The sequence below is a fragment of the Corapipo altera genome, unplaced genomic scaffold, assembly GCF_003945725.1.
Source record: "Corapipo altera isolate COAL_440 unplaced genomic scaffold, ASM394572v1 113, whole genome shotgun sequence".
NCBI lineage: Eukaryota > Metazoa > Chordata > Aves > Passeriformes > Pipridae > Corapipo > Corapipo altera.
In genome coordinates, this window is record NW_020884895.1 from 865,258 (window position 1) to 881,966 (window position 16,709).

General features: G+C 44.6%; 1 protein-coding gene across 1 annotated transcript; it reads right to left on the bottom strand.

Moving 5' to 3' along the window:
- Positions 1–1,225: 1,225 nt before the first annotated feature.
- On the bottom strand, positions 1,226–12,533 carry CLDN16 (claudin 16). The gene is made up of 5 exons (XM_027647574.1): positions 12,262–12,533; positions 7,523–7,625; positions 7,121–7,285; positions 5,848–6,039; positions 1,226–5,506 (listed from the first exon to the last, which is right to left on the bottom strand). Exons 1-5 carry the CDS (start codon positions 12,373–12,375, stop codon positions 5,367–5,369), a joined length of 714 nt encoding a protein of 237 aa, XP_027503375.1. The 5' UTR covers positions 12,376–12,533; the 3' UTR covers positions 1,226–5,366.
- Positions 12,534–16,709: the final 4,176 nt, after the last annotated feature.

Below are 16,709 nucleotides of genomic sequence, written 5' to 3' on the forward strand. Positions count from 1 at the left end.
AGCTGAATAATAAAGTCAGAAACTGGCTCTCAGGCAAAATAGAGCAAAACCAAAGCCAGCTGAGCCATAACAGTGCATCAGTCTGGAATGCCAGGAGGGTTGGACATGAAAGATGGGAAAATAATTGTTATGCTCATTAATCTGTGGGGGTTTTTATTGTCATCTAAAGATTCTGCATTATGGGTTAAAGACTTATGCTCAGGGAGGATTAGGATGGGGCCGGGGACAGATGCCCGCCCTCTTCAGGTCACTAGATGGCACAATTCTGGTTCATTTCTTCCTCGCTCAAAGGCATCTTACAGTAGGGACCCAGAAGCTACTGGAAGAAAATTGTTCTCTGCTCCCTATAACAGCGGTTGAACAGAGTATTTCAGCCATTAATCACCTGCCCACAATATTTAACAGATACAGAAGGGCAAACTGTGGGAGTACAGCCCCAGCTGAGCGAGAAAACCTCACTTTCTTGGTGGAATTTTACTTTTCTCTCGTGAAAACTTTACAAAATTACTTTAAGTATATGTATCTGAGCTGGAATAAAGTCAATGGCTGCAAAGAGCCGTTGCTATTGAAATAGAAATAAAAATGAAATAAAATTTAGCTATGTTAATTTAGCTATGTAAGTGTGACTTTGCAAAATGTAAAACTGCTTAAAAGTTTCTGCCCAAACTGTGGGCAATTAAGATAAAAATAGCTTAGGGAACAGGGAAGGCTTTTTAGCACATAGAGAGGGGTGGGGAACCTGGAACTGTTTGAAATGATAAAACTTTATGTAACTACTCTATAATGGTAGGAATAGGAGGTAAAACTAAGTGTCTATTTAGATAAGGCAGACTGCAAAAAGAGTGTGTGTATAGATAATTTTAAACTTGCTACTTTCAAACTGTATAAAAAGCTACGGTATTCCTTTGCGCAGTGGAGTGCACTAGGGAGAACATCTGCCCCTTTCACATTCCCCAGCCGTAATAAAAGTGCTTTTCAGATTGTTCAAAGGTTTCTTTGAATCACTATAGGTGTGCACTGGCGTCCAAGGTCTGTAGCTACCAGCAAAGGTCTGGACAGCCTGCAAAATCACTCCCCTTTACCCAAGAGCTGGTCCTGTTTGTGCTGCTGCCTTTTGTGTGTCTTTGCAGGAGAGCACTGATTTTCCTCACAGAAGTCAAAGCAGGTCACTTGGCAAAACACCTTTCTGGGCAAAACTTGGATGTGGGTTAGAAAGACAAGACACTCAAAGGCAACAACGTTTATTATATCTCACTGATGTTACAATATGTAAGAAAAGCAGAATTCTGAAGTATCATTCCTATCTACTGAAAATAGTTGTTCAAATCTACTGAATCCACACCAAAATCACATAACAATTTTTGTGAAGGGCAGGAAATTTGTATCTTGGGAAACATTCATGCAGCTGCAGTAGGAGACAACCTAGTTCACAAGGTCACAATAAGAGTGAGCCCTAATCACTGCTAGGGTAATTAAAAGTCTTTATGAACAAGGCTGATTAAGGTAGTGAGAGGATGGAATGTTGCATGCAGAAAAGGACAGCCATTGTAGGTGTCATTGTTTTATTATCTATCTCACTTGCCCGTATCAAAATGGGAAATCAATACCTATCTGTAAGGCATGAAATCAACGAAAAGCTTACCTACAACATTTCACCGTTTTTCATAACCTGCAATCAGCTGGATCCCTGGCACACTGCACCAGTCTGTGTGCTGTCGGTAAAGAGGACAACAGCAAGCCCCAGTTCAAGGAGACACCATGGGGCAGGTACAGCAGGGAGGAAAGATGCGAGTCCCAGCTCTCAGCTAAGTCCCTGACTTCTCCTATGCCCTGGGAAATGAAGACTGAGGTGCCCAAACACATAAAAATAGTCCTTGGAAGTTAGTTAAAATCTGGAGAAGCCTAAAAAGCTGTTGGAACTGAAGGATTAAATGTTGGGCCTCAGCTGAAAGTAACAATTTAGAAAAAAAGCCTTGGTAAGTCATCAACGGCGATCAGGAAGTTAAAATCAGTCTATAGTTATTCCTAGTCAGCTACTGCTTGAATGAAATGTAAGTAGATATTAAGGAAATACCTTAATAACTGAGCTCACCTGATATGTCTTTAGCCTTAGGGACTGTTTGTGATTTTGAAAGAAAAAAATAAGTCCTGTATCCTTTCTGGGAGGTTTCTTGCTAATGAATAAACAACTAAACTAAAATGGATCTGCACTGTGACATGGTAATGAGCAAATGAGGAGTGAATCCTGCAGTCATGAAACCAGTGTCAGTATTAAATCAAACAGGGATTAACAATTAAATAACAACACCTGATCAAAACATCAGATAGATTGTCAGCAGAATTTGAATAATGAAGCAGTGCAGCACTGGACCAGTTGTTACAAAACATTAACCTGGCAAACCTAAGGGTTGCTGTGACCTCTTCCTAGTCCTCTTGTGCAGGTGATGGATTCTCAAAACCTATCATAGAGTTCGGCTAGAATAGTATGGTTAAAAAATTAACTCTTATTCCACACAGATACTGAAGAAGAGAGGTTCACAAGTGTTTATGCAATATTCTTTTATGCAAGAATATTTGTATATATATTCTTTGTATGCAAAGTGTATTTGAGGAGGATGGACCCTGAGTTAAGATAGTATTTGGGGTATGCATGTGCTCTATTTGTGTATCCCCAGAAGGAGCACAGGGTTGCAGGGACTAATGAGACAACTCCTTTATATTCACCCCTGATCAAGGCACAGGCATTAGATCCCAAAGTGCCCACTGAGCCACTGCTTGGTGTGTCCCACACATTGCAAGTCACAAAACAGCTCCCACCACCTTAAATCAAGCTGAAGACCACTAGGATGAAGGCCCAAAATTCTCCTCAACTACTGAACAGGAGAAATCAATGGTCTGGGATCTGCAATTACATCTGCATTTCTCCTTTGCTAAACAAGGAATAAGTCTTTGCAGCAAGAAATAATCTTCATGCTCAGAAAAAGCTATTGAAAACAGCAACAAGAGGCTGGAGGGTGTCCCTGAGTGTTTGTGGGGAGGAACAATGTGCTGGCTGTATAGGCTGGGGAGGTTTTGATTCAGAATTTTGGTCCAACTGATGAAGTCTTTGCTCAGCAAGTCCTACCCAGGAGCATGTGTGTGCTGTGTGAGTCGAGCTGAGGCTGCCTGTGGCACTGCAGCATCTCTCCTCCCTCGGGGAGGTTGAGGGACCATTTGCCTCTCTGGGCAGGAGCGGGGATGTGGGCAGTGGAGCAGCCACTGAGCACAGCTCTGCCTTTAGGGTGTGTTCACCCTCCATCTCATTTCCAGTGTGTCCCTGAAGGAGCAGGGATTCAGGGGCACAACCCAGGAACCAGACTCAAAAGAGTTCCCAGAGCTTCCTTGCCCCAGCAGAGCATATCAGCAGCGTCAGCTCTCCTGCCCCAAAACCCCACAGCAAACACATTTCTGATGTGACTGTGAAAAACTTAAAAAAAAAAAAAAAAAGAACAACCAAGCTCTGGATGCAGTTAACAGGCAGAAATTCCTGTCACCTCCGATCTCTTTGTGCATTCTTGGTGAGATCCGTGAATTCATCACATCACTCATAACTCTTGTATTCCTTGTCTCCCAGAACCTTGTAAAAAAGCCTCCATTGCTTCCCCTACTGTGTTTACATCTGTTCAATACAGTTCCTCTGTTGGCAATAACCTGCGTTCAGTTGGACTGACACAAACATCTGCCAACCCAAGCAGCATGAACTCTGCAGGCACGAACCTCCATCGCCTGGGCAGCAGCGCTGCCACAAGGGCTCTTGCTGAGATGGCTGCATTATGGTCTAGGCCCTGTGGAGGTGCTTGAGCCTGTAGCAGAGCCATAAGGACCTGCTGTTGTCCTGTCTGTTCCAGAGCCTGAGTACTTCTTGGCTAGGAGCTGTGTCAGGACTGGGTTATGTTTTAACGATGCTGATCAGCTCTGTGCTGCAGCACAAGATGCTGCTTCCAGGATAATCCATCAGAGGACTCAGCCCTTCATTTTCCATCGTAAGGGCTATCAGAGGTGATATCTGAGACATAGCCCACTCCATCCTCAGCCATTCCATCCCCCTCTGGCCCACATAACATAAGGTTTTACTTCATACTCTCTGGGAGAAGAAAATCCAGTCTCATCACCAAATAGTCCATGTAGGAAGCCTACCTTTGGTGGTGCCTGAGTACTCATGGCTGTGTACACCCTGCTGACACTCCACTGTTGTTTCTTCACTGCCCCTGAGCAGACACATCTCTATGCTGAGAGCCTTTTCTCAACCTCCAGTGCCTGTGACCTTATGATGTGGTGCCCACAGTAGAAAGGACTGAATTTGAACAGCTCCTAACAACCCTAAGAAAGCCCTGTCTAAGCTTTTCTTTCTGTTAAAGGCATGGAAGTATTTTCACATTCATCCTTAGGGAATCTGTTAAACTACAATGGGTTTTTGCCACCCACCCTAATGAAGACCTGGCTGATGCTCCAGCCTCATCCAGCCTATGGCAGCATGGATTGCAGTAGGTCCTGAACTGGATTTAAATATCTTTTGATAGAAAGGGACAACAGATTTTACTATCATTTATCCTAGTTTCTAGCTAATATAGACCTATTGTCATGCACAAGGTCAGATTTTGGATCTTCACTCTCTTTGTCCAAGCAATGTCTTTACTAAGCAGGATGAAGCTGCCAATTTCCAGATCTCGGTGAGTTTAGAGCATCTGTAATGTACATTTTAACACTGATTGAGAAGGATTCTATTCTGCAGGGAAGAATGCACCTGGGTTTGCAGTGTTTTCTCAGTGCAGCAGTACATGGACCAAATAAAGGGTCAGATGCTTAATACAACTCTTATCTTCTGAAGAACTCTCCAGCTGCCTGTAAGAGAAGCAGACCCCCATGCTGGGTGCACAGGGTCCAGATGTTGGTCAGACAGTCAGTCCCTCTTTTTGACAGTATTTTCTGCTTTGTACATTCTGTTGATATGTTGCCAGACATGAAACAGATCCATCTCGCAGTCTGGGGCTCTTCATGCAGAACGCTGTGGTCTGATTCAGGAACAGCTGATTTATCTCCTTGTACCAATAGTGTTGAGACAAATGCTGAAAGAGTTTGTGTTGGTTATTTCAGTCCATGCAAGTGGCCTCAGCACTCAAGAAAACAGGATTCCCTAAAGCAAGATCCTCTCAGAGACTACTTTCTCGAAGGAAGGCTTTTTTTGAAGCTCACATAATGCAAACATTGTAGCATACAGTAGATCCTTGAAATGTAACTACATCTGTATCACAACCACAAGAGCTTGGGTCTCTGTGCAATCCACTACAAATGAAAGCAGAATGCTTTCTGGAGCACCTACCTGCTCCTCACACTCTTGTGTCCACTGCATACATTTTGGCAGTGGCTGTTTGTGAGGATGGCAAATGCACATTTGTTACGATGGTCGCAGCTGAGGAATAGCCTTTCCTCAAGGAGTAAGCAGGGTGGAATCTTCCAGAACTGGTCTCTGTGAGGCACAGGAAGAGAAACAGGAACTGCTCATGTGTGCTTGGTGACTTTCAGCTGCAAAGCTTCATAATGCAGAGGAAGCAGCACTCCAAGATGTGACACAATAACAACACATTTTATGTCATACTTACACCTCAGCTCCCACCTGAAGACCTAGGTTTGCTTTCTAGAGATGCCTAAGACTATTCCCATTTTACAGCCAAAAGTATTGCTACTGGGGATGAACAACCATCCCAAAGGATGTCCTTGAAGGACTTCCCCCACCCTGTGCACCTGTAGCACACCCCAAGCGATGGCTCTTTCTCTGAACTGTGCTTCAGCCCTGCCACGGTTCCTCACCTCTGAAGAGATACATGCAGCAGGTGAGCAGGGACCCAGATAAGAAACAGCCGAGTGACCCTGCCATGCCGAGCCAGCAAGACCAGCCAAACTTGTACTGAATGCCCAGAAACACATTGTGGAAGACCAGAGAGGAGCGCTCCACGTAGACATCAACTGCGTACCACACTGAGCCCGTAATGCCTGGGAGACCTGCAGGACAGGAGCAAGGTGCCACACAGCTCTTAGGTGGACCATGAGAAGAACACAAACAAAATCTGAAGCTATAGCTACTGTCTGCTGGGTCAGACTTCAGGATGGAAAGACTTTCCATGGATGGCAGGTTCTGGCTCCTGTTCAGCCTCAGCCTTTGGCGGATTCCCCCTGGCTCCTGCTGATATCAGCTGCAGCACTGTCAGGCAGAAGCTGCACCTCACAGCTTGGCACTGCACACATCACGAGCATCGGCTGGCAGCACTCAGCTTTCTGCAGTAAAAGGCAGAAAGCTCCTCCCCTCTCGGTTTGTTTACCAACTTGTTGTAAAGTTGCTTCCAGAATTTAATTTTCTAATCTCTTTTGATTTTCAGAACTTTGATGCTGTTTGTCGCACAAACTTTGAGAATTGAATGCAAGATGTTTAAAAGAACCTCTCCAAGTGTTTTACATGCGCTCCCAGTAGCCTGGGTGAGTTATGTATTAAATCTGCTCACACTGAACAGAGGTAGCTGCTCAATATTGGCATGAAGTCAAATGAAATTATTTGGTACCTAGTCACATATTTAATTTTGTATTTAAAATTCCCCCACTAGCTGTAACAGCAAAGTACCTCAGCCAGTTGGGTATTTATCACCTAGGAAAGACAGACACATTATTATCCTTTTATTAGAGATCAGCTGCAGAGATTTTGGGCTAAGTGACTTGCCCAAGGTCACACAATCTGTGGCAGAGCTAGGAACAGAACCAGGATGCCAGAAGTTTCTAGTCCTTCAGCAATTAGGTCTCTTTGCTTTATCAACAAGGCTGACTGCTTCACAATAAATGGAAGTCAGTCAACTCAGAGCCAAGTCACCTGGTCAATACATGAACTGAAAGCAGATAAACTCAACTACATGCTGTTAGGGGCAGCTGGTGAACAGAGGAAGTTATGTTGTACAAATAAATCAAATAAAGATTCTTCCCCTGTGTTTACCACACAGAAAATCCCCAGCCTCTCTCCCTAAAATAAGAGAAGACTTCAGTGCTTCCCCAGGTTGCTAAAGGGTTTCCTGAAGAATGGGGGCTCAGCAGGGAATACCTGCAAGGAGCAACATAACTCCAGACACCAGGCAGATGCGCAGCTTGATGAGTGGCTCATCGGGAAGGAATTTCACGCAGTCCAATCCCAGTACAAGGAAGAGAAATCCAAATCCTGCCAGGATATCTGCTGTGATCATCATGGCTCGGGTCAGCACCAGCTTCACTGCAGGACAAAAGCAGAGCATTCTCGTTCACAAGGAATGGAAATGTAGGGGGTAATGGGGTCAGATCCTATGACATTTTTTTCTGGGGTGAAGCTTTCTTCAGCTTCCCTTGGGAGTAATACCTCACTGAGAAAAGAAACATGCCTCTAATTATCTGTCACTGCATAGAACAGATATTCTTTTAGTCTACACTCAGGTGTCCCCACTACTTGTAGAAACATCTATGACTTACATACCAGGGTGCTCGGCATAGATGGAGTCGTACTCATCGCAAGTTTGGATCCCATCAAAAACATTCGTGACGCATTCCCACCACAGGCCACGGCATTTTGTACTCACCTGTGGATTGAGAAGATAAAGTTTAAACATCCACCAACATAGCAGATGGTCAGCTTAGCCCTTCAACAGAAATCCTGGAGGTTACATCAATGGCAAACCAGAGTGTTTAGCTTGAAAAAGAGAGAAAGTAGCAGGATGAGGACAAGGACAATGTTACAATATTTTCTGTGTACCTGATAATATTTTTACATTAGAGGAAAAGAAATTCAGACTAGACATTAGGGAAAAAAACCCAAAGCCTACCTATTGTTAAGAATAAAAATTCTGAAGGAAATTTCTGGGAAGAGCTGGGGGATGGCTGACCAGGGAGACCTAAGAGCAGGTTTGATCTCTCCTTGCCAAATGCTTGTCTAGGCTGAGCTGGTCAGGGCTATGGACCAGACGACCTGAGACTTTGCTGTCCATGCTCCCCTTACACTATCCTCCTTACAAAAAGGAGCAGCTCAGAGAGTGGGAGAGACGTGCGAAGTAGAGGTGTGGGTGTGAGCCCCTCTGCAGACACCTGTGCAGTGCCGCCTCCAAATGACTCAACCGTAAACACTGGCTGGAAAATGAGAGGCAGCCAGCACTGATCCTGGCCCTGGGGCTCCAGGTGTGCTGCCAGCTATGGGACCACGCGTGCCCAAGCCTCAGTCATTGCTGAAACATCCAGACTGGGGCAGACACTGTAGTAGCATCATGGCTAATCGTCTCCACTGTCCTGAAGCCGTAGATACCATTCCCAGCCCAGCCTTCCATAAATCACTTTAATATGGGAGGTATTTTCATTACCAATGCAAATATGGCAACAAGCACAACTAAAACATTCCTGGAATGGCTCATACAAGGAGCAGAGCTATGTTGGTGCAGCTTGGGACTCCAGCCTGCCCACTGCTGCCAGTGACACCCACTGCAGTTAATGGAAGGAGAAACTCTTCCATCAATTGAGTTTCATGCAGGCAAAGGGGACCAGGCTTGCTTAGATGATGCAATAAATTAATTTTTCTTGCACTGTGTAAATCACAAAGCAGATAATAACATATCTCAACCACCTAATAAAGTCTTATTCAGGATGTATTGAAGTCTGTAGCCAGCCACAATATTTTGTTCACAATACAATGTCTGAGCCAAACAGTGCAGCTCCTCTGTGATACTGCCCTGTGGATCAAAGGCAAGTAAAAATTACTCACTACTTCAGGTTGGCAAAAGAGATACTATTTATATTTGAATGAAAACAATCTACATGTTTTGTTTCATGAAGATAAAAAGCACTTAAAATTTCTGAGAATTTCAGGGCATGTTTAATGAACGATCTCATAAAAAATGAGAATCAGTGGTAAAACAAACTGATTTCATTGTTTCTGTGTTTTTCAAGAGAACAGTGTCATGTAAAACAATTTGCCATGTGTGCATTAGATGTGTTTTTACTGTGGCCCTCAATGCAGCTGCAGCTCCCCTCCTTTCTTAACTCACCACTCTTCAGGCTATGCTTGAAATTAGCTTATTTTTATTAAACTACATTTTGTTCTACTTACATTTATATCATTTCATGTTCCTCCCAAACCACCACAGGCTTATTCATACTACTCTGTATTCAGCTAATAATGTCAGTTACTTCCTTACTTGCTCACATTAGTATTGTTTTTTAAATCTTACAAGCAGCATCTTCCTCTAAATTATTTATGAAGAGACTAACAGGATTCCAGGCTTTGTCAGCCTCCAAGCAAAACAGAGGTCTTAAGGCGCAACAATTATGATCATGGTCTAGCTTGTGAAATAACTCCCTTCCCAGACTAACAAAAACTTGATAAATGTTTTGCATTTCTTGGGATGTTTCAGTTGTCATGTACTCATACTAGTGCTGATCATGGTCAAAGCAGGGATCAGCCCATCTCCATGCAGTCTGTGCACATCCAAGGATAAATGTCTCATTGCCTGGTGCAGGAGGGTTGGGAACAGATATTGGAGTGGCTGCCCTGAGCCACTGCTTAGCTATTCTGCTTTCTGTTATCTGCCTTGTAACCTCCTTGACCAACTCTTTCTCCCTTCTGTTTTGTGCACCTGGTTGTTGGTCCTCCTGGTTGTTAACCTGCTCCCAAACCACCGTTGGGCATCTGCCCTTGTGCTGACAGCACAAATCTTCAGGCACATGGGAACTCGCTGCTTGAAAGGGGAGGGGGATCAGGGGTGGCTGGGGCATCATGTGGGGTTATGGATTTCTCCATCCCATGGCTGGACCTGTGCACCATTCTGGTAGCACTAATTCCCCATCAACTCTCTCCCCCCATAGCAAATGTGCCCCAGCTTTCCTGGGCCCAGCCAAGGACTCCCTGAGCAGTTAAGCATCTCTGCCACGCTCCTCATCTCCCACTTTGATTACGACACACATTGCCACAACCTGCTTTCCCTAACGCAAGTATGCATGTAAAACATGAACTGCATAATGACTGTAATATATATAATTACATCCTATTCATAATGTATAATTAATATTAAAATAATTCTCATACAAATTTTAAAAAAGGCCAGAACAAGCACACACCTCCTTCTGGGGAAAGTGGAGAAGACAAACATGTGAATGATGTTAGTCACGGTGTTTTACCACACTGTGAAAAGGTGCCAACATACAATGATTACAAGCCCAGCTCGAGAGTAAAACAGGCAGTGTTTAACAGTAGTGGTAATCTTTATAATCCACCTGCAACAGGGAGTGCTCCTTGAGAAGCAGATTATGGGCTTTTTCCAGTACAAACTGCTGCAAAAATTGACCCAGCCTTGTCTTGATGCTTCACAAGGAGTCATCAGCTTAAACCACTTTCTGTGTGGCCATAACCTGTTGTTTCCAAAGGGGAGGTGAGAGGCTGTGAGAGCTGAGCTCTGGCCAGGGCCCCTGAAGCCCCTCTGGAAGTGGCTGCTCCTGGTGCTCCCTGGCCTCTTCCTCCTGGGCTGCTCCTCTCCAGTGGGACCACAGTGAGGGCTTCATCCTCCCCATCTGCTGGAGGCCAGGGTCAAAACCAAGCAACCAGACAAGAGCCAGTAGCTACAGCTGCTGCAGGATGGAGTTCCCTTCTCCTGGAGTCAAAGTTGCCTGACTTACCCTTTTTCCAGCAGAAAACAACAGCCATTGTGGACCCCACCACCTTTCTGGCCATGGACAGTCCACCTGCATTTCCCTGTTTACAGAGGCAGTGAGTCATTAGGGTCATTAAGATCAGTGGTCAGGTATTAAGGCTGGGGGCATTTTGCTCCATTATTTAGTATTCACACTCAGAGCAGGAATGTGAGAATAGTGGCTGCTAATAACCAAACTGGGTGTTAATGGAGCACTTCGGACAGCCCATCAGCAGGTGCCTTTGTGCCAAGAAGACAAGGTTACACAGCCTCAGGGTAATGGACTGGTTCTTTCCTGGACTCATTTTGCTCAGGAGCCAGGTTTTCCTCTTCTGATTTTCCTCACAATCAGATTCACTTGGCTTTTCTGATTATACTGATATCTTCATCTGACTACAAACAATTCACATCTTCCTGAAAGAAATCTGAAATACCTCCCAAATGAAAAGTGAAATCCCATCCAGCATCACTGGGTGCATACTATTTTCCCTGGAAAAAGCTCACTGAGTAGACATGCTGACCATCAGCAATTGCACTGCATTGGATCTGTGACCACCACCTCAGCATCTACAACCACCTTTCAGGGTAGGATTGACAGTCAGATTATCAAGACTTCTTGTGGCATAGAGGAAAAAAAAAGTGTTTTTCTTGTAATCAGTTTTATCCTTCTTTCTTCAGATAATTCACCACTTCATGTGATGCATCTAAATGCTGCATTGCAATCACTGAGTGCAGAGGAGCTCTTCTGGTTTCCTATGCTGAACAGCAGATAGAAAGTTTCTTCCTGATATATTCAGCCAAACTTTCTGGCTTGGAAGGTGTTTCACCTCCACTGCATAAGGTATCCAGTTTGCCAGAGAGCAGATTCCCACACTGTGGATGTGCAGCCCCTAAATGTGCAGAAATAGATGGCTGTGCTGGGACGAAAATTACAAATTTGCAGTACTGAGTGCTGCAGAAACAGTGATGATTTGGGGCCTGGAGTCTTTGGGGCATACCTTGCATGTAAGCAGCAATCTTCTCCCTTATGTGCAGTTTACTTTTTCCAATGCCTTTCTTTAAAATGAGAGTGCTACTGTCTGTACAAGTTCAAGAAGATATTGAGTCCCCATGGCCCCCTTAAATTTCTGCTAGCCCTGTAGCTCAGTGGCTGTTAAGAAAAAGACAAAGAACAGAGTTGTACATGGTGGATGTTTCCACCAGGAAATCTGACCTACAGAACCAGAAACATCTCCAAAATATCCATGCAGGCTGGAGACACAGGATAACTGTACTCAAGTTCACGCACATATAAACCTAGAGCCTGTAGAACTTTCCCAAACTTACTAAATGAGAGCAGAGTCTGGATAATAAAGCCTGGCAAAGAGAACTACACAAAATACCACTTTTCTCCTGCTCTTGCCACAGTAATTAATTTCATTTTCATCCACTTTCATCCAGTACAACAGGGAAAAAGTATATGAGAGTGGAGCAATGACACCAGGAACGAAACTCTCCCTAGGACATGTTGGTTTTGGTGATCAGGCTCTCCTCACCCCAATCTTACCTCCAGGGAGTCATCAGCATTCACCATCCAGCAGTCTGTCCAGGTAGATGTTATCAAAAACCCAGCAGAGAAAAAAGCAAAAAAGCAGCCCACATACTGGAGGAAAAACCTCATGCCAGCAGGTGCTCAGCACATCCAGGGGAATGAGAACAGCAGTGCCCAGCCTCGTTCTTAAAGCTGAGGTAGAGACAGAACCTCAGTGTCCCAGGTCACCACCACCCTCTCCCAGTGACCACGAGCAGCAGGACCTTCTCACTCGTGCAGATGCCATCTGTTAGTGATGGCTGTAGGGGCAGCACTCTCTTGCCACGGGGTCAGGAGGAGGGTGAGCGCGCCCACGGGAGCTGCTGCAGCCAATCCACCCCGCACAGTTACAGCTCTTGTCATGCCTGACTGAAGAGAAATGGGGTTGTGCAGAAGTGACATGCAGGTAAATGGAGTCCTTGACTTGCAGGGAAAGCAGGTATCATGGCAGGTTTTGTCAAAGTAGGGATTAGAGAAGAGAATCAAAATTTGTTCTTCAGGGCGGAAGTTTTGAGCACTGCTTACGGGCACACAGAAGAGCTCTCAGGTGCACAGACATGTTTAGTTCTGTTCTTTGGTTCATACCTTAGCAGGAAGCAACTATAAATTGTCTTGGTGTAGATCCCCGGTAGCTTGGTTACCATGCACTCTGATGCAGATCTAGTTCAATGCAGGAATGTTACTGGAGAGGGAAGGGAAAAGGTAGCAGTCATGGGCCTTCAGAGCCTACGCAAACCACCATCCCAGCTCAGGTACAGAGCTCTGTGTTCTGCATTTGAGTCAAACCTCAATACTTCTCATGCCCTGGGCTTCGGTTTGTTCATAACCTGAGTACAGCTCCCATGAGGAAATCTTGAAGTTTTCAAGCCAGTGGAGGATTTTGGGTTGCTGGATTTTTCCCTGCTTGCTTACTGTGATTGCAACCTTCCTGTTCCCCTAAGGGATTCTCTGGATGATCAGGGATCACACAGGCTGCCAGGGGCAGAAGGTCGGGACTCTGTAAGGAGTTTCCCTATGTCTCCTCTCTCGCAGTGCTAAGAAACCTATCAGGACTCCAAGAGCACCTTTCAGGAATACCAAGGGAGAGTGGGACTAGAAATTCCTCCCACCCCAAAGGTACAAATGCACAGAAACCATCGCATCCTCAATTATCTTTATTTTTTAATATAAAGAGAAGCAGCAAAAGACTGCCTTGAGTGGGCAAATCTTCAACACAGGGCAGAGGAGCAGATTCTTGCTCTGCTTTCAGCCCTGCTTACAATCGCTTTTCCAAGCTGACCGTGTCTGTCATCTCAGCTTTCACCTCCAGATGGAGCCAAGCGGTACCTTTACAGAACTGCTCAAAACTTCCTCTTCTCCAGGATTTTCCTCCAAATACTGTAGCAACGAGTTTATTATTCCTACAATATGTAACCCGTGTAATTCCTATCATAACCTCGTGAGGCAGTTTTACTGTCAGAGAAAACAATTTTTACCTTTGATCCCAGGCTCACTCCATTCCTCAGAGGTCACACCATGGAATAGGTCCTCAGAATGTGCTTTGGGAGATTTAAGTGGAGAATAAAAGTCCCAGGTCATAAAGCCAGGGCATGCAGGAGACTCTGCTGCTTTAGCTTTCTGCTTTCTGTTTCCTAATTCCATTTGTAGAAGCTGCTTGTCTTGATATTATTATGTGTGTATGATCCTTTCCACTGAGATTTCTGGTATCTGAATGTCTGTATAGGTCAAATAAACCTTTGTGATTTTTACTTCATGGCTTTCTGTGACAAGGATGGGTTTCTGTTTTTAACAGTTCTGACCCACAGGGACACAGCAGCAGCCACACAGGTCCCATAAAGGATAATGGGTTTCATTAGACACATATTAAATAGATTGCATTTATATGAGACAGGCATTGACAATATAGATCATCTTCCTATACTTGTCTTGCACTGTATTCATTACCTTGTGTCTGCACCCATTTGTAAAAGGCATTCTAGTCAGTTGTCATTAGTGGCAACTCAGAAAAAGTGAGCTCAGAAAAGGCCTGAAAAATCTGAGAGAGCCTTCTCACAATCAGAATTAGAGGTGGCAAGACCTGAGTTTGACAGTAACAAAGTCTGGATTAGCCAAGAAATGTATTATAGCCGTATGACTCTCCCTGCCTTCTCATTCTGTCCTGTATCCAAATACAACCCTCTTTCAGAGAGGATAAGCCCAGCTGGAAAGAAAGGGGTCATTTTTCCTTACTTGGTATATGCTGAAAATGTCTCAATAAAAGCATGACAGAGGTGGAAAGTGAAAATATCCCAGAGAAAGAGTAGGACCATGGTAATAGCCAGAGAGGTGTTTCTAAGCTTTTGTGATGGGCACATCATAATCTGCTCTTCCAGCTTAGCCCATCAAACATCCACGTCAGACCAAGCAGCAAACTCCACTAAGGGATGAAGGCAGCTTGTGAGGTACCAGTGCTGCATATGCCTTGCTTCATCTCTCCATAGCTGTCATGGCAAAGTCTTGTTTATTTTCCATATGCCCAGCAATTTGTGTTGCTGTCCCAGCTCCAGCCACCTCCCTGTGTTCACCTTCCCTGCAGGGCAGGGCAGGAGAGCGACCCTTCCTAGAGCAGGATGCCGGTGCTTCCCTGACCATGAGTCACCGAGGACAGGAAGTGGCTCCAGCCATTTGCATCTAACTCAGGGCTCAGGAGCATCCTGGCCTCAGCAGCAGAGCAGGTCGGGATCCTCCAGTTTTCCCTGGTGTAAGACTGTTCCATTGTGTGCAACACAATGCAGATGGTTTGTGATTTTTCACCTAACAGGGAGGCCAATCCAATACCTGGTCCTTCTTTAGGTCCAAATAGTTCCATGCAATCTGATGGAGTTACTGGAAAGAATACAATATTCTATATTAAGTGGAAACTGGCAAGGTTCATGTTTAATATTCTTCATTTTAAATAAGTCAGCAGCTTGAATCAAAGTCTGTTGCAGTTTCTCATCATAGTCTGCTTTCCTAACTTACATGACAGATGTCCCCTCAGCTTTGGAAAACAGCTCTCCCAAAATAACCTCCCAAGATGTCTTTGTGTAGCCTAAAACCTGGCTGACATGACTCAGTGCAGCTTTCCAATGGATTTGTAGGCTGTACTACATATGCTAACTGTACTTTGACACTAACAAAAGCATTAGGGTATCCTAATACTTAACTGTCAGAGCTTGGCCTTGTCGGGCTTTTACTCTGCATGGCATTGATGCAGTAAAACTTTGCTAATATAACAGCCTTATCACCTTGACTACACACAACCCCAGCTCAGCAATGAATGCACTATGGGTCGATTGCTTTTATTACTCATTAACACAAGGTGGTCTGTGCTCTCCATTAAAGCCAAGCCATTATGCTGGAGAGAGAGAAACTACTACCAGTCTTGGGATGACTGGTTGTCATCTGTCTACCTACATTCCATTCTTACAGCAACACCCCAGTGAGGTCGCAGTCCCATGATCACAGAAGGGTTGTGTTATCCCTTTACTTCCACAGTGTCTAATATATAGTGTGGCAGAGGGCCTTGAGCAAGAAGGAAGTGGTGATGCTTTAATGCATGAAATACAGACCTCACTGCAAGCAGGCAGTGAGGTGACTCGTGTTCAGTGCCAGGGGCTTGTCCAGTGGGCATGGCTCAGGAGTCAGAGGTGACAGAGAGCTTTGGAAGGGGTTTCCCTAAGAGTTCTTCCTCTCCATGAGCTTGTCTGCCCAATCCTTCCTACTCCTCCCTCCTCGTTGTACCCTCTCCATTCTCCTGCTTCATATACCACCATCTACGGTCTCTAAGTGTCTTCATCTCCAGAGCAGTGCCCCTTGGACACGAGATGTGTACACACATGAATGACAGAGCAGTGTCTGTCAGCTGGAATGTACCACTTCAGCCATGTTCATACCGCCACAAACCCCGGGATTTAGCTTGATGTTAGATCAGTAACCCCATGGAAAATATTAAGATTTCTAAGCAACCTGTGACTTCTCAAGCAGGCAATATATACGATTAATAGAAAATATTAAAGAAAAGGCATTTTCTAGTAGATATGATCTTAAAGGATTAAACTCTGTGTGTCTGTGTCTGTTTATACTATACACACAGGTATGATGCTTGTATGCAGCCCTTTAAAACAGCTTTTCTAATCACTTCAACAAATACAATAAAAGCTAAAATAAGCATTTCAATGCAGTCTTTTCAGGCTCTCAAAGTACTGAGTACCTTCCCTCAGTACAATAAATTTAGTTTTATGGCTGCCTGTGAAATCCCACACCTGGGAAACACATAATCTCAACTATGTATTACTAACCCCATTTTAGAGATGGGGAAAACAAGGCCCTGACTAAGTGCCTTCAGATCGAGAGTGAGGAGTCACAACACCGCTCCTCTTTAACACTGGGGCAGGACTCTCTGC

Excerpts from the sequence above, each read along its gene's own strand:
- CLDN16 (XM_027647574.1), bottom strand. The coding sequence starts at position 12,375 with ATGAGGTTTTTCCTCCAGTATGTGGGCTGCTTTTTTGCTTTTTTCTCT. Across the intron at positions 7,626-12,261 it reads ATGCTGATGACTCCCTGGAG|GTGAGTACAAAATGCCGTGG; the intron begins GTAAGATTGGGG and ends CTCAATCCACAG. Across the intron at positions 7,286-7,522 it reads CATCTATGCCGAGCACCCTG|TGAAGCTGGTGCTGACCCGA; the intron begins GTATGTAAGTCA and ends TTTGTCCTGCAG.